At 40.5% G+C, this 24,511-nt stretch overlaps 3 protein-coding genes across 3 annotated transcripts in view; all 3 read left to right on the forward strand.

Moving 5' to 3' along the window:
* acsl6 (acyl-CoA synthetase long chain family member 6) overlaps positions 1-13,209 on the forward strand; it is a 48,990-nt gene extending 35,781 nt beyond the window's left edge. Inside the window, exons 11-21 of the mRNA XM_049592384.1 lie at positions 9-86; positions 2,831-2,965; positions 3,375-3,509; positions 5,576-5,671; positions 6,165-6,237; positions 8,665-8,753; positions 9,862-9,978; positions 10,149-10,292; positions 10,441-10,542; positions 10,642-10,713; positions 11,334-13,209. Of these exons, the coding sequence (XP_049448341.1) occupies positions 9-86; positions 2,831-2,965; positions 3,375-3,509; positions 5,576-5,671; positions 6,165-6,237; positions 8,665-8,753; positions 9,862-9,978; positions 10,149-10,292; positions 10,441-10,542; positions 10,642-10,713; positions 11,334-11,474 (1,182 nt within the window). The 3' untranslated portion in view covers positions 11,475-13,209. The remainder of the gene's footprint in view (positions 1-8; positions 87-2,830; positions 2,966-3,374; positions 3,510-5,575; positions 5,672-6,164; positions 6,238-8,664; positions 8,754-9,861; positions 9,979-10,148; positions 10,293-10,440; positions 10,543-10,641; positions 10,714-11,333) is intronic.
* A 2,342-nt stretch (positions 13,210-15,551) lies between these two features.
* LOC125898385 (uncharacterized) lies at positions 15,552-19,599 on the forward strand. Its single transcript, XM_049592176.1, has 8 exons — positions 15,552-15,817; positions 16,725-16,828; positions 17,046-17,403; positions 17,507-17,641; positions 18,229-18,268; positions 18,446-18,501; positions 18,604-18,635; positions 18,748-19,599. Exons 1-8 carry the CDS (start codon positions 15,721-15,723, stop codon positions 19,132-19,134), a joined length of 1,209 nt encoding a protein of 402 aa, XP_049448133.1. The 5' UTR covers positions 15,552-15,720; the 3' UTR covers positions 19,135-19,599.
* A 459-nt stretch (positions 19,600-20,058) lies between these two features.
* The window catches only part of fnip1 (folliculin interacting protein 1), a 43,463-nt gene continuing 39,010 nt past the window's right edge, over positions 20,059-24,511 (forward strand). Inside the window, exon 1 of the mRNA XM_049592991.1 lies at positions 20,059-20,250. Coding sequence (XP_049448948.1) covers positions 20,159-20,250 — 92 coding nt within the window. The 5' untranslated portion in view covers positions 20,059-20,158. The remainder of the gene's footprint in view (positions 20,251-24,511) is intronic.

The raw sequence follows: 24,511 nt of genomic DNA on the forward strand, positions 1-24,511 counted from the left end.
TCCTGCAGAAAGTTATCTTTCCCAACCAAGATGATTGCCTCATTTCCTTCCTGCCACTGGCTCACATGTTCGAGAGGCTCATCGAGGTAACTGTGCTGAGCTTAGGTCCTTAACTACAGGAATAAAGCAGTTATGTGTTAGGATGTGAGGAGTGTGGCGGGGGCAGAGATCGGATGTGACTTTGAAGGTGGGCGTTAATTTGAGATTGTTTAGTGAGTGGGAGGGAGAGAGAGTGGGAGGCAGGGAAGGAGGGAGGGAGAGAGGGAGGGAGGGAGAGGCTCTGTGCTCATTTTCCCTCTCCTTTCCTTAAGTTTCGTTTTCCAGCTCTGCTGATGAATGCCACTGGTGTGCGTGTTGCATCATTTCTAGCTGACAGAAGCACACACACTCACTCTTCTATGCACACTGTTATCAGATAACATATCTACATACACCGCAGGAACCCATTTACTTAACAGCTGAGTTTACATGCAGCCGATCAGATTTATTTCCTCTGTACCTCCGGCTATATTTCTTATCCAAAACTGGAATATTTAAGTGTATTCTTGCTGTGCTCCAGTTTTTGGTGGATCATTTGGACTGAGGGGCACAGTAGTGAGAGCGTCTGTCTTTACAGTGCCTGAATTTTACAAAGAGTCCACTGTTCACAAGTCACATCCGAAGACAACTTTTCTTTTCTTTTCTATTTTTAAGTTTCAGTTTTAGTCAGAAAGCAAAGCTGTACGTAATTCCATTTATCATCCAGCACAGCTGCCAAAGGGATATTTCCAGTTTCCAAACAAAACTATAAAGACCTACAGGACGACAAAATATGCCTTTGTCGGTGGATTTTCCCCATCTTCCCACCCTGGCGAGGTCAATGGTTCCTGTGGGACAGAAGAAACCACGCACACACATGTGCAGTGACATCCACATCAAACACAGAAATAATCAGTGAAGGTTACATCAGATTATTTAAGGGACCCTTGGGGTTTGTGTCTGCTTAGTCACCTGTCCTGTCTCTATTCAATGCTTTTCCTGGGTTTTTTTGTTGGTATCATTATAGCCAGATGCATTTGTAGTTTGATCAGCTTGGAGTTGCAGCCATTTTAATCTGCCCTGCTGAGAACAAATGAAGAGCACGTTTTCAAAAATGCTCTAAAACAGGAAAGTGTGTTCCTTGGTGTAACAGAACTGTTTATATGAAGTCAGACACATACCGGTAGCTGTGGTAGCTTAATCCACTGCATTACACGCCAGCTGTTTCTAAGTTTTGCCCAAATGTTGACAGCAAATTGAACCGTTACCCTCCAGGCCTCACACAGAGTGACAGTAAGTGGAGGTTGTTCACTGTTAAGCCAAAATCTGTCAGTCAAAGTCTGTGTGCTTGCTTAGACTGCTTTTCATTGCTGTTTTTTTGCTGTTACATTAAATGTGACACCAAACATTAAACAACTGGAGGAATCTGTGCTGGGATGCATTTTTGTCTGTTTAAATGAGTCCTGCCAGACTTTTTAATACTAAATTTTAATTAAGTGGATCATCAAGTATGCATATGTGTGCGTCTTCTCACATGGTTGTCATGTGCCAGGTGTATATTAGGCAGCTAATCATGTTGCATCAAGTTGAGCCAGCCTAGTTTGTTTGCCTGCAGGGTGCAGGCAGTTTGTCAGAGCCGTGGGACTCAGACACAGGAAACCACCTAACTTCCCCAGAAAGCAGAGCATCAGATCACACCACTGAAGCAAGCTCAAGAATCTCACACACACGCACACACACCTCTCCATTTCTGACTCCAGCGATGTCTCAATGAAAGGCGAAAAAAAAAAAAAAAAAAGCGGTCAGACACTCAGCTTCGCTGTGTCCTCAGATAGGAACAAGGTCACATATAGTGCGTGTTTCACAGCCACTTGACAACAAAAGGATGTGCGCTGAGTTACGTCCATATTCAGCCTGCCACAATCTGTACGTGTGTGTTTTGTATTTGCTTACTTGCACTTGTGGGTTTGTACATCAATCCCCAACAGTTCAAGTTGCAGCAAAATGTTCACCCTGCACATCGTTTTTCTTAATCTCTGATTCATTAGATGTTGATTTGAGTCAGAGTTGTAATCAGCAGCACCACTCATATCTCTTTCCCCCCAGAGGTAACTGTACTTAACTGAGTAATTTTATTTTAAGCCACATTCTTTTACTTTAAGATGAAGTTATTAGGTTAGATTAAGACTTTACTTTGATAAAAAAGATGGTACTGTATTAGATTTTGACCATGTACAAAAATGAAATGGTTGAAACACCATTTGCAAACAAGTAAGGTTCCTGTTTTTGTTCAATGAGATGAGATCTGAAAGCGTTGGAGTGTGTGTATCACTGATGACTGATACACACACTGGTATTTCACTTGAGAGCCCAACAAGTGCTTGTAAGTTTATCGGTAATTTACCTCTTTGTGATCTCTTATCCAGTGTAGCACAATTACTAGTGTGGTGTTAATATGGCTGCTTAGGTTTGACCTCCAGTTCCTCCAGTCAACAGGTCTCTGGGCAAGATACTGAACCCCAAATGACTGCTGTTGGTGTGTGTGTGAATGCTTACCTGATGAGCAGGTAGCACTCAGTATGGTAACTTATTTTGTGTAGCACTTTTCATGAAGGCAACACAGCTCAAAGTGCTTTATATTAAAAAGAATAAAGAGAAGAGTGCTTAGCATTTGCAGAGAAAGCAATCCATTAAAAGATTAACTAATAAACAGGGACATGTAAAGCCATAAAAAGGTCATCTATAAACAACAAGTAGGACTCTATGTCAGGGAGAAGCATTAAGCTCACAATCTGTGTCTCTGTTTCTGCAGTCTGTGGTGTACTGCCACGGAGGACGGATCGGGTTCTATCAGGGTGACATCCGTCTCCTCCCAGACGACATGAAGGCCCTGCGGCCGACCATTTTCCCCGTGGTGCCTCGACTGCTCAACCGCATGTACGACAAGGTGAGACGAACGGACAAAGAAAAGGCTTTTTAAAGAAACTGCTGTTTGCTTCTCCCGCTGGCGATGAAGCAATTTAGCTTTGTGAGTTCACTGTGAGTGTCTGCTGTGAAAATGGGTATTATCTGGGAATCTGACACCTGCTCTGACACAAGTTTGTGGTTTGTAAATCAAATGAAATTGGTTGCTGCTTGCCATCCAGTGTTGTAGCTGCAGTTAAGGGATAAAATGACGTGTTGGTTTTCAAACATGAGTAATGCATTTGAAGTTTCTTTAGAAATGCCTGTTGTGTAACAAAAAACCTCTAAGTTGCAAGACTGTGACTTGTGACAGTGAATGATGTAAGAGGAGGTATGCAAGGGTCTTCCCCAAACCAAAAATAGAATGGATCTTGTCTTTGTCTCTTCTGCAGATCTTCAGCCAGGCTAACACCCCGTTGAAGCGCTGGCTGCTTAACTTCGCTGCCAAGAGAAAAGGTGCTGAAGTCAGCAGCGGGATCATTCGCAGCGACAGCTTGTGGGACAAAATCTTCTTTAGTAAGATTCAGGTAAATAGCGTTTCCCTCTGCCAGAAGTCAATGTGCCACTGTGGACTACTGTTACACAAGCCTGTCATATCCTGCAACATCACTATCACAACGTATTGTATATACTCCTTAACGGGGGCGATTCTAGGATCAGAGGTTTAGGGGTGCTGAGCACCCAGAGAGCTGCCTGGCCAGGCAAGATAAATTTTACTGTTTTGCACATTTTAACTCAATTTCATTCCCACATTTGTGAAAGAAAAACACTTTTTGGGAAGGTCTGTGACTAAACCATCAAATCTGATAAAGGTTATTTAAATGCTGAGCCACAGCAAAAGAGGAATGGATTGGAATCATAAAAGAAACATATTGTAACCCTAATTTCTGGGGGAAGACAACTCATTTTGATACAGCAGCTCCTCAACATACACATAAACAGTATGTATGTTTCTGGAGTAAACCAGCCCCCTACAGTGAGTACCAAAAATACCAAAAATGGACCTTGGACTTATTTTTTGGACTTTAATTTGAAATGCAATGCACAACATGTTTTTCTTCTTGTCTGTATTATATAATACAAATACATAAATAAAAATACACTTCAAAAAAGAAAAGTGCTTGAAATCTACAAAATAATAATAATAAATACACACAATAGGAGTTATAATGTTAATGGGCATCCAGTCAGTGAGCTAGTCAGTAGCACCTTGGCTTTAATATTAACACATGCACATGACACAACAGCTAGCTTCTCTCATTCCAATTCAAACAGAGGACAGTGGTACTGACCACATGTAACGTTTCCTAGCTAGAAAAAACATCAGCTAACTCCTACCTGACAACATAAACAGTGACCTACGATTAAATGCAGCAAAAATGAGAACTGGTAATGATAATAATGTGTTGGTATTGAGTGGTAGAGGTTAAGAAATGTGCCACATATCCTGGTTTAAGCCAGGTACTTACACCACTACTGCACATGGAAGGCAGCGCATTGCTCTGTGCAGATAGAGCGCTCAGAGCCGAGTCGGGGAAAGGTGGGACGGATGGGGTGGATCAAACCATTTTTGAGGCAAGGAGTGGCGGGGGTGCTGCTGTATTTTTGTTGTTAAAAATATTACGTTTCAACGAAGTACTGTAAAAAAAAATCTCTCAAATTTTAGGGGTGCTGGGATTCAATTTAGGGGTGCTTCAGCACCCCCACAAATGGGCTAGAAACGCCTATGCTCCTTAAGGCTCAGAGCAGTTTGGAAGTTAATTATAATTAAGGTGCACAGTTAAAGTCAAAGCCAGATTTCTGACTGTTACTGATGTCATTAGTTTCTGTGCCTTTAGAATTGCGTGTAGGCATCTCACTACTGCAATCCATGCATTTCTGTCTGTCTGGCCTAAACCCTGTTGGCACAAGTTTATGTATACCTCCTTGATTCTCATTGGCTGCGTCATTTTTGTGTCAACATGGATCTTTGTTCATCCACATTATTTTGTTAAACCTTTTCTAAACCCTGAGGAATCATTAATGGCATGCCCTCATTTATAATGATGTAGAGAGTACAGTTTAAACAAAATCACACACACAGACAGAAATTAATTACGGAGGAAACAAAGAAGTAAACAATGACAACACTGAAGAGGGAAGTAGTTTGTCATCATGGTTTTATATTGACCAATAGAAACAACTGTATTAAGTTTTAACGTGTGTTGTCATTTGTTCCAGACATGTGCAACTCCAGAAATAAAAGCAGTTTTCCCAGTTTCAGTGCTTGCACATGGGATTTAAAACATTAGCCAATCACTTGAGCAAGTAAAGAAGTAATGTATGACGGCATGTTGCCTTTTAGGGCTTTTAAAATATCTAAAAACCAATGCCTTATCATGTCCAACCACAAAACTCTCATGTAAAGTACCCAAAACAATTCAGATAATAGCAGATAATCATTTGTTTATTTTGGACTCCATCATCCACAGTCAGAAGTGGAATGCTTTCAGGGCATAATCCAATATAAACAATGAGTTCCTGGATCTTTTTTAAAAAATTTTATTATGCATTTTTTAAGAAAATAAAGATAATGTGTTTCCTCTCTGAACAGGCCAGCCTCGGAGGAAGACTGAGGATGATTATAACAGGAGCGGCTCCCACCTCGCCTTCTGTCCTGGGATTTCTCAGAGCAGCTCTGGGATGCCAGGTCAGACACACACACTCACACACACACACACACACACACTCAAACCCACACTTGTGTTTGCACTTTGTACTGTGAGCAACCTGATTCAATAATAGATTATTGAAACCTGAACCATAACCATCACAGCTACATGCCTGGTACCTGGAGGGGGGACTATATGAGTAACACAGTGATCAGGAGCAGATGGGACCTTCGTTTTATACCCCCACACACTGAGGCCTGAGCTGCATCCTTTTCATGTCTAGTTAAAATTTCTTGCAGGCTGTTTTATAGTAAGAGGAGTTTTATATTACCTGTGCCGCACGGGCTACACCGTAGGATGTAGACCACCTCTGTTTTAACATGATCGAAAACTAGTCCTAACCTCAAGCTAACCTGTTTAAAACTAGGTACATACTATACGCACCAAAACACGTACACAGTGACACACATGAATACAATATGTGGGTGTCCCTCTCCCAGCCCTCTCAACATCCCCTGTGTCTGTGTGTAGGTGTACGAGGCGTACGGCCAGACAGAGTGCACAGCTGGCTGCACCTTCACCACACCTGGAGACTGGACCCCAGGTGAGCGGCAGCGTTTATGCAACAGGCCCAGAAAAGGAAGACAGATCCTGATCTCTGCAGGAGTCACTGACCCTGTTTACTCTACCAGAGGCTCAGTTCAAAGGTCTAAAAGAGACGTGGCTGAGTCATGACTGTAAGAAATAAACAGCTTCCATGCGGTGATACTGTTTAATCAGGGTCACTGTGTATGTAAACATGATAAGGAAACGGCTGCTCCCTGAATCCGCTGATATGAGTTTAGAATTATTACTCTGAACTCTGAAATCTGAACGGTACTGCGGGGTCAAAGCCGCTCAGATAATGACGTAACCTCTCAGACGTTCAGACCTTGTCAGCTCCGCTCCCAGTGAGCGCTTGATAGATGACACAGGGTGGAAAAGAAGCAGGGCGAGAGTGAGTGGGCGGCTGTTGTATACAGTAGATCAAGGAGGGGAAAATAGGAGAGGCGCGGAAGTGAATTACAGACACAGAAGATAGAACAATTAGGCCACATTTTTAACATAACTGCAGCTTAGGTCATTGCCAACATCAACAAGTGGGTATAAAAGACAAGTAGCTGTCATAACCAAGTGAATGTTATACATACTTAAAGCTGCTTATAAATGTGCCTGTGTTATAAATAGCTGCCTGATTAAGTCATTAAATCATAGATTTTCAGCTAGCGAAGGCAATTAAATCTGTCTTTTGAAGATTTATTCTACACATATATAGTAGTAGTAGTAAGCCTAAATATAAATACCTAAAGCCTTCTTTGGGCAGTCTAAGCAAAAGCACACATAATGTAGAGATGCAGAGATATTAATTATAAGGTCTTGTCTTTATATGGAATATAAAAATTCATATGGAAATGCCAGATTTGAGCATTCTTGGAGTTTCCCTTGTTATGTGTCAAACAGCTATAAATCAGTTAACAAAGGAAATGTTGTTGGAGTTGGAGCCAGCTGGCATCATGAGAACTTTAGCTTTCCAAAATGGCGCCCTATTCATGGAAATGAATGAACGTTGATTGCCCAGCAGCCCTTTTTTCCCCCCGGGCCTTTCCACTCTTATATCCCAAAATGCGCACCTTTCAGTTGTTTTTATTATTTAACTGCCTGCACACACAGATACAAAGAATATGAATGAGATAACGCGACATCAAAATCACAGTGCTGTTCCCGGGAGCCACGTGAACCTGCCATCACCTGTTCAGTTATATTTGTTTACTCTGTGTGGGCAGAGCTTTAGGGACACTGCTTTTTGTATAAAGTAGGCTCATTTGGTAAACCACAGTGAGCACTCGTATTAAATTCACTAAATAAATCCCTGAAGGTGATGAGTTGGGAGCTTCGGACATTTTACTTGACGACAATTTATCCTGTGCGTAAGAGTTTTTGTTAGCTTTAGAATTTCTAGTATTTGAGTACTAGTTGTAGTGTTATTATTGTCTCGTTTGTCCTTTAAATGTAGCATGCATGTAGGCAGTGATAAGGTATTGTGTGAGTCAACTCACTGGCTTGTGTTTATTGTCTTTATAAAGCCTGGGGGCTTTAGTTTGGATGAGTCAAGACACAGTATGACTCTGCAGTGAAATAAATAACAGCTTTAGTGAAAAAAGGGAAGTACAGTTGTATTTTTAAGCAGAATTACTGGAAAATACCCAGTCATGACCTTTGACTTTTATAGCATAAAGCTGTCACTGCAGTTTGGAAGACAGTGTGGTCTTTATCAGCCCAATCTCTCTGTGCAAACACTTACATTTATGTTTGTCCTGATTCATAAATGAATAAACAAATAATATGTACCAACTTGTGCAGTCAGAAACATCCATTAAACAATAAAAGAGTAGTTTCAAATCCTACTCAAGCACATATACTGTTCATTTACTACTGTTTGACTGTAGCAGAAGAAAACCTAGTGCAGTAAAAATCTGTGTATGTAAAAACTCCCTATATCAAGTATACTATCAGATGCCTCCACCCTTTAATTCCATGCTAGCCGTATTCTGTATCGTCTACAAGTGTTTTTAGACTTAAGATGGGTGAAACAAACACAGAGATAAATGGCATGTTTGTATCACTGTAATCAGCCAGAGCCATGTGCCTCAGCCTGGTGTGTGTGGCAACCGTGAGATAACACTGTGTTGACTCGCATCAACATGAAGTCTAACATCGCCCCCTGCTGCCCAGATCTGATACTGCATGAGAGCTTTGTATTTATTCCTTCTTTCTTTTAAATTTCATGGACATTTAGTCTGAAATAATTTTAATGATTGTTACCAAAAATATGAACATTATGTGAACTTACTTGTTATGAGAAGTTCGATGTATAACTACTGAAGGTTGTCAGTGTTAGCAGTGACAAAGGCATGTGTGTGAGTTGAGACAAATAGGGGAAATAGAATACAAATTATATTAATTATTTTGCTTGCTCTGACCCTGTGAATAGGTCACGTCGGGGCCCCGCTGCCATGTAACCTCATCAAACTGGTGGATGTTCCTGAGAAGAACTACTTTGCCTCTAAGGGAGAGGGAGAGGTAAGTCACATGATTTATTTTATTTTGATTTCATTTCTATTCATGCACTTATTCTTTTTCTTTATTTAAAGTATTTTAAAATGTTTAGACAAAACATAAACAACATAAACACTGCATGGGGCTACACGGGAAAGTGTTCTCTCATTGTACAGACATTCATCTTGAAGCTGCATCCATTTCTTGGGGAAAAAAACAGTCCACTTCTCCCATTTGCTGAGGAATATTACTCCACTAGACCTCAGGGAAAAAGTCATCTTTTCAATTTGAAAGATTTCCCTGATTATGTATACATCCATTTTTTAAAGCTTGGAGGTTCAGATTACTGGCAATTTTACACAGGTACCAATCTTTTCCATCAATTACATCTTTCCTTATTGCACCAAAAAAAGGTGGACGTGATCTGCATTCATGTGTCCGCACTGTTTCCAGCACTACTGTTGTGACTGGGATAGTTTACTCTTAATGTGAGGTGTGGCGGAGACGCAGATCAGAGTTTTCCATCCAAATTCTGCCGTGTTTTCCGCATTGACTGCCAATCCTCTTGTGATATTTCTATCTCTAATTCTTTTTCCCACTTAACTTTAATATTCTCAGTATTGTTCCCTTTCTGCTTCTGTATGCCCTGATATAATTTTATTTTAATTTATTAATTTATGAGCTGCTGGACAGTTGAATTTCCCTTCGGGGATAAATAAAGTTCGTTCTATTCTATTATATTCTATGATTAAAAATAGAAAAGAAAAATATGCCCATGAACACATACAGTATGTCTGTATGTTCATCGTGATTTCCATGTCAGAGAAGTAACAGTAAGCTCATTTAACATTTTACAACGCAGCTTTGACTTAAATATCTTAAAAGGCCAAGGCACAGAAACAAAGCCCAGATATGAGGTGTGTAAAACAGCAAGATTTAAAAATTATTACTTGAGTGGAGAGATTTTTTTTTTTTTATCTGGGACTGAACATGGGGTGCAAATAATGAAGAAAATAACATAGCATCATAAAATAAAAAAAAAATCATAAGAACAAAAAGGCATTGACTTTAAAACACTGTGTTGTGTATCATATATTTCACCTCTAACCTCGACCCTTTTCCACCCTTCTAGGTTTGTGTGAAGGGACCAAACGTGTTTAAGGGCTACCTCAAAGACCCAGAGAGGACGGCAGAGACGCTGGACCCAGACGGCTGGCTTCACACCGGAGACATCGGCAAATGGTTACCTGTATGTACATACAGCTCTCATCAAGCTCCATTATTTAGGCATAATAATGAATTATTTTATACTACACAGGATTTGCTTTACATAATGCATTGTTTTTACATGAGCACCTTTCACGCATGTTCATCCTGCTTCCTCCTCTTGTCATTGATCCAACCTCTCCTCTCCTGCAGAATGGCACACTGAAGATCATTGACAGGAAGAAGCACATCTTCAAGTTGGCGCAGGGCGAGTACATCTCTCCTGAGAAGATCGAGAACATCTACATCAGGAGTGAGCCTGTGGCACAGCTCTATGTTCATGGAGACAGCCTGCAGGTACAAACACGGACGACATTAATGTCCTATACACTTTAATTAATCTAATTTTCAAATGGAAGTAGTGGCTCCTGACACCATGAGAGTATGTCTGAGTTAGTTCACAATCTTTTGACTTATTTTCTTTTATGTTTGTGTTTGCTCTCAGTCCTGTTTGGTAGGAATTGTGGTTCCTGACCCTGAAGTCATGCCTGAATGGGCCAGGAAAAAAGGCATAATTGGCACCTACAAGGACCTTTGTAAAAACACGGTAGGTGGCATGCAGCTCAAGCACTTCAAAGTGCCGTTAAAAATAAGAGCTGAAAGCAACGAGGAACTACGGAAAACAACTCTCTCCCTTTGTCAACAGGAATTGAAAAAGGCAGTGCTTGAAGATTTGGTGCGTCTGGGCAAGGCCAGTGGCCTCCACTCTTTTGAACAGGTTGGTGGGCCGATATATGTTTGAGTCTGAGGCAGAAGCAGCAAATATTTGGTCTGCTTTTTGCTGTAGCTGTATTTTTCTTATTATTTTTAGAGAACATGTAAAACTAGAATGTCTATCCGACAACCTATCATGTTTGTGTGCCCTGTAATTTGGATCTGGTCCAAAATTTATGGATTCTTCCACTAGATTTCATGAAAATTTGGGCCAGTAATGTTTTTCCATAATCCTGCTGACAAATAAACAAACTGAACTGAGAACTAAACCTCCTTGGTGGTGGTAATAACCTTGGTCTCAAAGCTACAGCACAAATTGCTCCAGTTGAGGCTCTCGGTAAAATAATAATGAGTAGTGAATCATTTATATTGTATTTTTGGCAAATGGGCTCTCATTATATTAAAAATAAATCAAGGTAAAATCAGCCGAATAAAAGAGAGAGTTACATAGGTGCTTGTTTCCTTAGCAGAGAAATGCTAAGACTTGTGTCATCTGTAATAACATGACAGTAATGTGTGCCTTTTATTCTTTAAGTTATATCAGCTAAGAAGCTTGGTGGAGACTCTCAGGAACCTTGGTGTTCATCAACATCTTCTCCAATCTGTCCCATTTTCCTTTCAAAGGTGAAGAACATCTACATCCACAACGAGATGTTCTCTATTGTAAACGGCCTCCTGACCCCGACGCTAAAGGCCAAGAGACCAGAGCTGAGGGAGTTCTTCAAGGAGAAGATCGACCGCCTATACAGCAGCATCTCCATGTGAAGGCCGGCAGACCTCATTTTCCTTCAAGCATCTTTGATCTGCTTTGACCATTGACCTGCAGTGGGACAAAGTTGTGACACCTTAGACTTAACGTGCTTTGGGAAAGCAAGAAGCCAAACCTGTCCCTCCTGTGGAAGATTTAAAATGCCTGAATGAAAACAAATCAAAGAAATAAAGTGAAATACAATAACTACATACACCCGAAAGCATATGTTAAAATAATTTCTGTTATCATCATTATTATTATCATGGTAGTGAATTTTTCATGCTGCATAAAAACAAATCAAATAAGAAAACAAAGTAGTACATTGCAGTGTTGCTCAGCAGAGGGCAGTATAAACCTGCCGACACTTAAAACAAAGTGCTGTTAACGAGTTGACACGAGGGGAGGTCCAACAGAGCTTTTTCTTTTTTGAAATGGAAACAGAATGTATATGCCTCAATTGTATTGCACTTTGTTTCTTTGATTTGTTATCTTCTTATTTCATTTTAAATTTCCCAGACATTGCTACGTGCTACCCACCTATACAAACCATCAAACGCTCTGCCCCTGGCAGCAGAAAATCATCAGCACATTTATGTTGAGCACTCCACTCCTACTTCCCTTCTGTCCGCTTCTCCCCTCTTCTCCATCAGTTTAAACCCCCCCACCAGCCAAACACAATCTAACTCCACAGTCGTACGACAGCAAGTGTGATGTCTTTGTGTGTAGTGTAGCTCAAGGAGATGTCTTGCTGATACCTTGTGGGAAAGTAATGGACTTCATCTTCAGTGGAAAACAGATTTTCCTTTCATCGAACAAGCTGCTGACAGCAGTGCCACCGAGCAGGGCCTGACAAAGATTATACTCTTGACCCAGACATTGTGCAATTTGACCAAAACCTCACCCTGATGTTAGAGGTCAGAATGAAGGTAGAGAGAGTAGCAGCTCCTGCCTTACAAATCATTGCTGTCTGCGATTCTCCATGTAGAGCATCTTGATGTCTTTAGCCACCTGCAAATCACAGTTCATGTCATGTATCCACACATTCAGTAAGTCACCTCTACATGGACGCGATCGGCAGTTTAGCATGCATGCTCCTTGTTTACGTGAAGGACTGGCCCACTCTAACAATCATCAATGTTCACGCTCTACAGTCAGTTCTATCACAGCTTTCTCTACATCCATCCTTGCACAAATAGTATGTCAGGTAAAAGACTTCAAAAAAAAAAGAGATGATGCAAAACCAGGGCTCAGGGCAATGCATGCAGTTTGCCCTGCAATGCTGGCACCGTTAGCATTCGACTTGAAAACGATGAGTATTTGTTTGTGGCCATTACTAGCAGGTTGTACGCAGCTGCCACTGCTGCTAGTGCAAGGCTTTGTAATGTAGGCAGAGCTGATCAGTTCTACTCACTGGAGGAAAATAGGACCACCATTGACTTTTAAACAAGATAATACTTTTTATTTGGAGGGTTTACTCATAGAAGTAATGTATAGGCTTTTTAAGTTGATTACCGTCCCAAAGCATAAACAATGTGGATGTACATAAATGAGGACAGCTAGATGTAAGCATATTTATTAAATCAATGGTTTGAATGGATTTTTTTTCTCTCTTTTTGCGTGTAGTGAGATGAATTGTACTTATTTATTTATCTATTCTGCTGTAAAATGGAATCAGCACCATATCCTTGTAATGATTGAGTGCAGCAATAGGGATGAGGGTGGTTGGGGAATAGGACAAGGGTGATGAAATAAAAGATATTCTGGAATGATTTTAAAATAGTGTCTTGTTTCTGTTTTCTTTCATGGTGTTTTCAATACTACTATTTCCGTACAGGTTTTATTTTGAAAGGTTTTCCTGAAAATACAGGCTACTGTTTAGAGGCTGGCACTAATTTGACTCCATTACAAGTCAAAGCCCTGCATTTAATGTCATCTCTGAGTAAAAGTATGAAGGTATTATCAGCTAACTGTACTTGAAGTATCAAAAGTAAAAGCACTCTATAATAAAATGACAGACATATTCTTGCATTTTAAATCATTAGATTGTTAATACTGGTGCATAAGTAGCATTACAGGTGGGTACACTTAGGGTGTTTAGTCCAGTGGTTCCCAACATGGGGATTAAAGGCTCACAAGATAAATGTGACTGAAATGAGAGAGGACAAAAGAAGACACAGTTTTTGTTTTTATATATTGTAATATTCTCTAATCTTTGCTCTTTTGTGAAATGTTTTTAACTCTTGCGCTTCAAAACAACCACGCTATATAAAAGAAACCATTTGAGAAGTTTAGAGAGAGAAATAAGTCTTACAAGGAACTTCAAATGACAAGAAGCTTTTTGGTATTGGGCCACCTAGTAAAAAGACTGGGAACAACTCGTGTAACCATATCATACCAATTTATTTATATAGCATATTTAAAACAACAGAGCTGAGACCAAAGTGCTTTACAAGTAAAAGAAAAAAACAGGTAAGAACGCACAATCACAACTCATAAATAAGAAACATACACAGCGTCACATGAAGAACATCAATCACTCAGGCTGTGCTTGAAAAAGCCAAAGAATAAAAATGTGTCTTGAGGTGTGATTTAAACACCTGCAGAGTGGGGGCTTGCCTAACATGCAGAGGCAGCTCGTTCCAAGTACTGGAGCTGCCACTGCGAAAGCTCAATTTCCCCTGAGCTTCAGCCTGGATTTAGGGACAGCTAGGAGAACCTGATCGGAGGACCTGAGGGACCTTGGTGGGACATAGGGTTCCAGCAGGTCTGAGAGGTAGATGGGTGCCAAGCCGTTAAGGCACTTGAAAGCAAACAGCAGAATTTTGAAATCAATCCTATAGCGCATAAGCAGTGTAAGCTATGTATTGTATTTTATTATATGTTTTTATGTGAAGGGTTATTTTGAAAAACAGCTCAAGCTGTCAAATAAATGCAGTGGATGGTTGTAACAGTACCACTTTCACCAAGACCGGATGACCTATGACCCCTTTCTTCCTGACCTTGCATGTGAAATTTCATTGCTGCGTAAAAAGGTATGCAGGTTTTACAGCCAAATTACTGATTTTCAAGCAGGAAAGTAAACTAAGTTTAGTATACTTTCTGGAGCAAATCTATATTTTGATCAGTACTGATACTGTTGAAGGTAGAATTACATATATTAGATTAGAGAGTAGTCTCTTAGTTAAAATATGAGGCATTTCATCTTTGATCATTTCAAACCACCATGCTGCTACAGCTAGCTAAACACTGGCTGACAGGGCAGGGATGGTTGTGACTCATTTTATCAAAGTGTTACAATTACAACTAAAAACATTTTCTCCATTTATCTTACTCCACCTCTCAGCATGCCACAGTAGGTGGTGGAAAAATAACCTGATAGGGGTGTGCTTGAGGCAGGGAAAGACAGTAAGGTCTGTCCCCAAGTAATACTCTATCTGCTGTGTGGCATTGAGAAGATGCTGCAAAAAAATGAATAGAAATAAATAAATAAATAAATACAAAACATCAACGACAGAGGATCAATGCAGCTGCCCTGTGTTCACAGCAGTTATAAAGTTTTCAGTGTGTTTGTATTTTATAGGCTATTTATGTGTATTTTTTGTAACTGTGTAATTTTTAATTCTTCACTCTTATTGTTACAGCTTACCTCAGCAATGGGGTAAGCTGTAACAGTGAAACTCCTTGTATTTGACATAAATTAATGACTTATATGATATAGTTGGATAAGTTTTAAAAGCTGCTATTTGTACTCGACAAATACGGTTACTTTGGGCCAAAATTTGAGAGCCCTAACGTAAATATTCAGCAAGTTGGTGCTGAGATAGAAAGTATTACAGCCATCCGGGTCTCAAACTGTACTTCAATAGACCTACTTGAGTAAATGTTTAGGTACTTTCTTATATATCTTGTTATTAATACAACTATTTCCACTTCTGATATGCGCCAACTGTTGTCACTTATACTTCCGTTAAAGACTTTCAAAAATAAAAAATGTATCGACAACAGTGGGTGTTGTGTTTTACGCAGATTGGAATCGTCATCGGTTGATTGACTCCACAGGTGTGCTCGTTGCTAGGCGACACACGGAGAGCTCAGTGGAAAAGTTTCAGTGTCTTTAGCATCCACCGTCGCTCCTTTAGTCTTTACAATATAACATTAGGCCCTGTACATTTAGGATAAAGTGTTAGCAACAGTTCCTCTAGTGTAACACAGGATAGCGTCTGTTTCGTACCGCATTTTGGACATTAATTTCATTCCGCAATGCGTCCACACAAGACCCGAGTAAGAGTCAGTCGTCACATTGGATTACCTAACAAAAGAGATACACCCGTGAAACCAGCACTGAGTACCAGAGAAAGTAAGGGGAAAACACTGTAGCTATAAATGGCACTGACAATGATATTTTCTCTATAAAAAATATTTTCCCACGGTACATTGGCGAACTATTAGGCCTATGTTACTAGCCACCTGACCAGTTTAGTTTCCAGCTACTGTCCTTTGCTCAATTAGTAAGGTATTTCATTATGAATTAATTAGGCTATGGGCTGAACATCATTTTGTTTGTCAGCGTTAATTTATGTTTCTCGTTTTAGCGTTTGACTAGCCTTCTTAAATATGTTTATATTGTATCAATGCATTAGGAGAAATTTATATGTAGCCTACTAGTCAATGTAGGTAAATTAATTAGCCTTGCTGCATCTACCCACTATCATCTACAGTCTTTACCTTTAAAAAACATTAAGTGCAAAGTTGTTATAGTTTAGTATTTTTCATTACTTTTTATTTTGGTTTTAATTTTTGTTTTCAGTTCAGTTTAGTTAGCCTAGTTAGTAGAGTGGGTCTGCTCATTTAATTTTAGTTTTTACAATTTTTTTTAGTTTTTTTTTTTTTTTGTTTTAGTATTAAATTAAGGTTGTTTTTTTTTTTAAGTTTATAATATAGGTGGTATTTGTCAAGGACAAAATTGAGGAAGTTTCAGATGGGTATTACCATACAAACAAAACACAGTCATGTAGATATCTCAGCCAATCTCAGTAAACATGCAAGTTTGCCTCCTTGTGCCAATTTGAACAAATAAAGACTACAACTAAATCTATTTTCTGTATTATTATTTTATTGTAGTTCGCTTTTTAAGTACACTATTGTTTCAGTTGGTTTGCATTTTTTTCTTGAGTGTAGTTTTTATTTTTATTTAACTTTTTTTTATTTCACACATAGTTTTAGTTTTAGTTTGATTCTATTAAACTATGTTAACCTTGTTTTAGAGTTCAGGAGAGTTCTTCCCAGAAGGCATTATGAAGCATTTCCAGAGGAACCTGAGGTTGAGGAGATGAATGTCCCCACTGTCAAACTAACCAACCCAATGTTGGTGAGTATCTATCTACCTAACTATGTTCTCTACATGGGAAGGATAAAGGGCGTAGTATGAAGGAGGGGGCCTGGTTTGTTTGCTTTAAACAACTCTCTCAGTTCACACAGTTCATCTCATATTTCTGAAAATCTACAATTTTCATTTCAGCTTCTTTCAAGGTTTCTCAAACTTTTTTACTCTCTCCTCATTTTCAATTCTTATCTTTTACGCACAGACAAGCACTAAGCCTGTCTACTGCAACCCTGTGTTACACTTGAGCGGCCCTGCATTGACTGAAAACCCCAGAGACAAAGTCGTGTTGCCTGCTGCGCCAGCTAATAAAAAATCTGGCCACCGAGTGTCACCAGCAGGTCCCCCGACTCCTGAGGAGCCAGAGGCTTTTAAAGGTGGTGAAATGCCAGTTAAAGGAAAAGAGCAAAACTTGACTGTAACTCTGGAGAGCATCACATCCTCTAGCATGGAGTCGGACACAACTTTCAGCTCTGAGGATGAAGATGAGGAAGACTGCTACTCTGCCTCTACAGCTTCCAGCAGTCTTCCATCCCCTGAGATCTTTAGAAGGGAGAGTAATGGTGTGTGTCCATTTTTGATTATCCACATGTAACCTTACATACCAGAAGGTAAGGTTATTCTGTTCTAGTTTTTAATCTCTCTTCTCTTCACTCCTCTCCTCAGTGGAAACATTGACTTTCCCCATCAAGGAGGAGCTGCTGGATCTCCATCTTCACATCAAAAACTCCACATTGTTGGATGTGAGCCATGCTCAGAGCATCCACATGCATCAGCCGCCCAACCTCTCTAACATCACTGGTAAATCCCACACACAGCAGAGAAGGTATTTTATTTGGCTAGTGCACTGATTCTTTCAGATAATTAGACCCCCGCTAATTAGGTCTGCATAACATGGACAAAATCAAATATCACAATATATTTGACCACATACATTGATATCAATGCTGCAACGATATTCTAGGGTTGACTATTGGTGCTTTCATAAAATATTTTTGATAAATAATCATCTGTAGTGTGGATATATTGACTAAGTGTGTAAAGGCAAATTATTGAACAGCTAGAACAGTCTGTGAAGTTCAGAAAATCACATCACTTTACTGTAATGCAGCCTTTAAAACCAGGAAAAGACAGTACTTAGAGTATAACAATATCCATAACCTAAGACAATATCTAGTCTCACATCACCATATCGATATAATGTCAATATATTGCCCCTTCAGCCAATAACTAATTGAAGTGTTAAAACGATTTCAAGGTTTTAATTTCGGTAGTAACTTAAGGTCTGATGGGATTCAAATTTTAAACTCATGAATATTAAGCATTAGTATGTAGCCTCATTTAAACAGCCTGCAGTCGTCTGATAAGAACTAAACCTTTGTCTGCAGATTCCTCTACCAGTATCCCTGAGAAGAACTGTGACATCAAGTAAGTTTGTCAATTTCTTCTTGGCAAAGTCACTTAACATGCACCATTTAGTGGAGTCGATTCCCAGTCTGTCTTCAGTGCTCAGATGGAATCAAACCACTAACACAGAAAGATTTACTAAGCAGCATTTACTGTATATGACCAAACTTGTTCAATCACTGTCTTTTCTCTTCGAAGCAAAAACAGAGTACCTGAAGCTGAGAACAAAATATATACAGACTCAATTAAATCAGGTAAAGAATCACAGAGTGAGACATGTATCTTAATTGGATTGCACAATGACCTAATGCTCCAAATAATAACGTAATATAATGATTTTGTTTTTCATTATGCAGAGACGGCCTTCAAGTGGAAAACCCCATCCAGAGTAAGAAACCCTGGTTATCTACTCCATCCAAAATATGATGTACACCATTTAATTAAAATAATCAAAGTAAGAGGGACGATGTTCATTGTCAATTATAATTTTGCTCCCTCAGCTCACCAACAGAAAGCCCACTGTGTATAAAAAGAAGGTGTGGTTCAAAAGCCCCATCATTGCTGAGACCTTTAAAACAAAACTCACCCCAGCCACCAAATTAACCATTCACAGCTCCAGTGAGCCGGCCAAAACATCCAGCCCGACTGAGCACATGAAGCCAGACACAGGCACACCCAGAACGGGTGAGCTCAATTCTAAGGAAGAGGAATTACAACAAATGGTGACGCTGAAAAGGCCTGTAAAGAATAGCCCGGGGGAAGCCAAGTTCTTTGACTTTATCAATGAAAGTGACAGGGATGCGTTCTTTAAGGGGATGAGAGACAGGTGTGTCAAACTTAAAAGTGCTCCTTTGTTTCCTCTCATAGCTCCTGGGTACACAGATTAGCCTACAGGGGCAAAGATCTGGGCTTTCTCCCGTAATCAAAGAGATTTGTATGTAAAATATTCTGTAAAAGATTAATCTGAGTACTTCAAAACAAGGTGTCATGACTCAGAAGTGTGTGAGGCTAAATGTCGAAATGAAATGTGATGCACTTAAAAATATACAGGGAATTCAATGAGATGCCACACACTGACAGGTGTATAGACTGACCGTGCAGGCAGTAAGCAGAAAAACCAGGACCTGATCTCCTTTTTAAATGTTGCATGTCTACGTGCTGTCCAGCAAGTGTGTGGTGCAAAATGGCCACTAGATGTCAGAGCTGTATCCTCTTACATAGCCATCTTTTCTCTTCTAACAATTTTTCTTTTTTTTTGTGTGTGAAATATATATGTTGTGTGTGTTTCTCTGTATTTGTATTTTCTTTCAGCATATGTGTCAATGCCATACGCCCCTGATCTAAGTGTTTAATGTAAGCTAAAAGTTAAAATGTAAGTTTGTTTTACTTTGCTGTTTTCTGTATGTGTGAGTAAAATGTATTTCTACAAAAAAGTCAAAGTAAATATGCAAAATAAATGAATGTACAGTAGGTTTCATAGCTTAAATAAATAATTATTTCTGGATACTACTGTGTGTTTGTTTTGCACAATTCTTGCGTCTGCACTTAACTCACTTCTCATGCAGGTGTTTTAAGGATCTTCGGCCGTGTGTTTTAATCATCCCAGCAGACGCACTTGTATGATTTCTGTGCATAAATTACATGCTGTCACGATTCCCGACAAAACATCAACACAGCGAATCCACTGACCACGTGGTACCGGGCCAAAAATACCAGCCAATCAGATAATTTGTAGTAGCAGCAGGGCCCAGTGAGCCAATCAGAAAAATGTAGTGGGTTACCAAGCAGCTCCCGTGACTAATGCCTGTCATATGACTGTGACACCCATGGAGACAGTTACAAGGAACAAGATTTGCTCTCGGATTTGAAAAGAAAAAGAGACCTTCTGTACCGAATTTAATTTGGTACAAAATGCCTCCGACTCTCTTCCAGAAACTTTTCAACAAGAGAAATGCGTTTTCTTCGCCGCCCCCGAGATGTAGCAAAGAGGACCCCGCTTTCAGGTAGCTATTTTGTTTGTTTGTGTGTGTGTGTGTGTACGCTGTGTGTCTGGTTTGTGTGTGTAAGATTGTACATTAACGTTATTTACGACTTTCGCTCCGCTGTCTGGGACCATGACAGAGTTGTTGACGTGGTGAATATTCTGGACTCGCAGCCACTTCACGAATTAACGCCGTGTAGTTTTGTGAATGTGGAATGGTTGGAGCAAAGTGTGGGGACAGTCAACGGTTGTGCCTGTTGTTGGTGAGGTTAGCTAACATGCTAATGCTAGCTACCAGACGCTAGCGGGGCTGCTGCACGCCGCTTTGTCTCCTGTTGGGACTCGACTTGCCTCACTGGCTAGCACTTTTTCCGCCTTTACACAATTATTACAGCTCCTTTGCTGTCATTAATAAAGTGTTAATAAGTTAATTATAACGGCGTCCTCTCTTCCTGAAGCGTGGTTTATCGCTATCGTCGTTTAGAAGTTGCAATGTCCTCCTTTCCCCTTTGTCTCCCCAGTGTCCCCCCTTTGTGTTTCTTTGCAGTTAAGCCTGCGTGGTATTAAGACAACAAGGAGGCAGCCGAGGCAGTACAGCCGTGCTCTTTTGTCGCTTATCGTGAGCTATACCCCTGATAACTTGGAACAAAGTACAGCTTGCTTGTCTCTCAGTCCTGCGACGGTACTGTACTCATCATCAGTGCCGTCAGACAGCAGAGGAGGACACTGTGTGCTCTGTGTTGGAGCACATGTGATCATCTCAGTCGGTCATTGATGACAGACAGAGCCACTGCAAACCGGGCTGCAGCCTTTATAAACATACTATAGTGTGAGGATGAAGAATGTTGAATAAAATCTGCCATCAGCTGTGTTCAAAGCGACCAATATGGTGTATCGTTTTACGGAAATATACAAGTCACATGTCTGATTTACACCGGTGATGCCCAGCTCAAACGAAAGATACTAAGTCCTGATATAGTACCAAACACTGCACTGGTGTAAACTAGACAAATACCTCCATATTTCTCCTTAATGCCAGTGATGCTTAGAACAAATGCAAGATAATATATTCATATTTTTGTACTTACCACTGCACTAGTTGCAGTCTACATCTACAAAGCAGATGAGTGGGAATTGCTTCAATTTCAAATGCAGAAGACAGGACACCATTGTTGATTTCTAGCCTTAAACCTCTCATGTTATACCTGCTTTAATGAAATGCACGATTATTGTTGCATTAGGCATGTTGTAAAGCAGCCATTGTCCAACACTGATAAACTTACCACGTTATTGTGCATCCTTAGCAGATGGCACTGCTGGTTTTAAAATATATTGCATCTAGTGGAAGAATAAATGCCCATAATTGTTTTTTAGTTCATAATGGCAGTCTGTGCAGGTCAAGTGTGACGTGTAATGTCACTATAAGCAGCACAAATACTTGCTATTGCAATGTCCTAAGGCTGAATTCAATCTGACTGCAGTAACGCATCATTGAGCTGGCGAGTAGGATACTCTATACTCCCTGAGTTGATTTGCAGTTTCCCCGTGTATGTTCCTACACACATTCTGGGTCAGGGTCAAGTCTGCCACCAAGGGGAAAGTGCCCTTTTTAAGTTTTAAATACACTTGCATTGGAAAATGTTGCCCCGGGCCCGTCACCTGTGGTGGATATATTTACCGAAGGACCTGAAAGCTCGCCTCCTCGTGGTGCTACTTGCACTTTGGCCCACGTTTGTTCCAGTGCACGTTCCATGGTCATAAAGGTGCCCTGCGCCCACTGATATAAATGCTGTGTGTGTGTGGTTGGCTGGCTGGCATCAATCCTAGAGCAAAGAGGCAGGCAGCAGGCATTTCTGTTAACTCAGTGGTCAGCTGTGCTCTTCATACTTCTGGCATGAGCTCCCCATTCATCAGGGATGAATTGCTCAGGAGAGGGCAGAACTGTGTGAAGACAAAGGCAAGGAGAAGGAGAGATGGATGGTGAGGACACTTGGCTGGTATCAGGAAAAGGCTAGAAAACATAGTTGAAGAGATTAGGGATTGTGGGGAATGAGAGGGTTTGTTTTAAAAGTGTGTCTGATAGACTGTGTAAAAAGATGGGAAAGGTTGAGTACATCCAGGCTGAAGAAAAGAATAGAAGATGGGAGATGGGAATATAATAGAAAGCAGAGAGGAGAGTTTGGGTGGTCAGGAATTTAGCAGGCAAAGTTTGACGATGGACAGATGAGAGGAAAGGATGAGGTAAGATGTGGACTGTGGTGATGAATGACGTTCACAGTACTCATGAATGTTTTAAAAACTGCAGCTTGTATTTATTTGCACTCAGGACTGCTTCTGTAAGAGAGCAGATATTATGAATTGAGCTGGCTGGGTACAGTGTTACAAACCATCTCAAGTAAGACTTTGAAAACACTCACGTCAACACCTCTGGCTCTCCCAGAATAATGCTGTCCCTGATGAAAATGATAAAACAAGTAGAGCTCCCATATGTTTCACCTCAACAAAAACCTTCCACAGCCAAATACTTACATGAGCCTTCACTTGTCACTAAGAGGTCAGAGAGTGTGTGTGTTCAGGATGATGAAAATGATAAACTTTAAATCAGGAAATCAGGAAACCACTAATTTGTACAGCACACTTTGTAATACTTTGCAGCCCCTGAGCTGTGAGAGTTGCATATATTTCTTGAGTGCATTTTGAATTACTTTTACACAACCCAAAAATCCCAACAAGTGTTGTGCACCATAAAACCATCAGAGATCTAACTGGGTTATATGCTAGCAAAAGCCTCACATGTGATGAGTAAAAAAAAAAGTTTTGCTGTTGTGCAACCCTGTTGACCTGCATAATGCATCACCAAAGCTCTGTCACAGCACAGCACTGTGCCCTCCAGAATGCCACAGAGGGCAGCAGGTTGGCTGACCCTCGGAGGAAAGCCTAAAAAGCCTCTCCGGTTTCCCTGGCTGCAGCACCTGACCAGGGACAGCATACTGTACATTACACTGAGAGCTCCTGGCTCATCCTGTAGCCAGTCAGAGGCTTGACCGCCAGCCAATAGCTTTGTCCTCCCCACCCACAGCCAGACTGCTTTTCCTGGCTGCCCCCTGCTACCGCTGCCTGCTGAGGAAACTTCCCTCTTGACCTGCGCCATACAACTCAATATAGCTGTGTTTGTGCTGAGATACGAGGGTGTGTGTGTGTGTGTGTGTCAGTGAGAGAGAGGATGGGATAGGTGTGGGCCGATGTTTTTTTGTTTTCACACACCATTTTATAAAACCTCAAAACCCAAATCAGATGAGTTTAAAAAGGGCTAAAGTGAAGTATTTCTTTTGTGATTTATACAAATGAGGTGATAGTGATTGACTAAGCATTGTGCTGTTAGGATGAACATTTTACTTTGCAGTTTTACGTATAGCTGGTTAGACCCATATCACAGTCTTTCTAAATGAGAAACTGTGAAAACATGTTATATATTTTACCTGACTCACATTGCAATTTGGAGTTGGTATGAAATGTGTATTACTCTGGGAAAAAAAGCTAAAACCTTGTGGTGAATTTAAAATATGGATTAGATTCTGCTAGATTATATTTGAGAGAAAAGTGATACACCACATCAGGTTTATTCATAGTGATGCTTTTTCCTTGACAGATTACAGGAAAAGTAGTGTTTCAGGTTCCTGATTGGCGTGGTGTCCGTCCTCCACTGCGTGCTTTCATAACCCAGGGTGTCATGTGAGGCTTTCATCAATCTCAGGCTGTCATGTTTGTGGGACGATCACATGGCTGCGTTCTCAGTCACTGGCATAAAGAGTTGGATAAGAGCAGATAGGCGTGTCTGTGTGTGTCTGCTTGCCTCACACTCAGTACTTTTATGACTTGTGCATACTCGAAGCATGTTAGTGTCATGGATTCATATATATGCTGTATATTATAGCTCTGCATTCCAAGGCTGCTCTCTTCTGTGTGTGCTTGTGTGCATGTGTGTGAATGCTACAAGCCTGCCAGGGTTCTGTAAAGACAGCGGCTGTCATCAGGTTCCTATCAGGGCTATTTTAAGTGGCCACACTCGGGCTTCTCAGAACTGCAGGGTCATGGTAAAGATATAGTTTTACGTAAAAGCTGCACACACATCACACACACACACACACACACACACACACACACACACACAGTAGCATGCTGGTGAGTGCTTGTATGTCAGCTTAACATCTAGTTAGGCCTGCTTGTCCTCTTACTTTGTGAGGACATCAGTTCAAGCACTGCCTATGTTACACACACTGCTG

The sequence above is a fragment of the Epinephelus fuscoguttatus genome, linkage group LG12, assembly GCF_011397635.1.
Source record: "Epinephelus fuscoguttatus linkage group LG12, E.fuscoguttatus.final_Chr_v1".
Classification (NCBI taxonomy): domain Eukaryota; kingdom Metazoa; phylum Chordata; class Actinopteri; order Perciformes; family Serranidae; genus Epinephelus; species Epinephelus fuscoguttatus.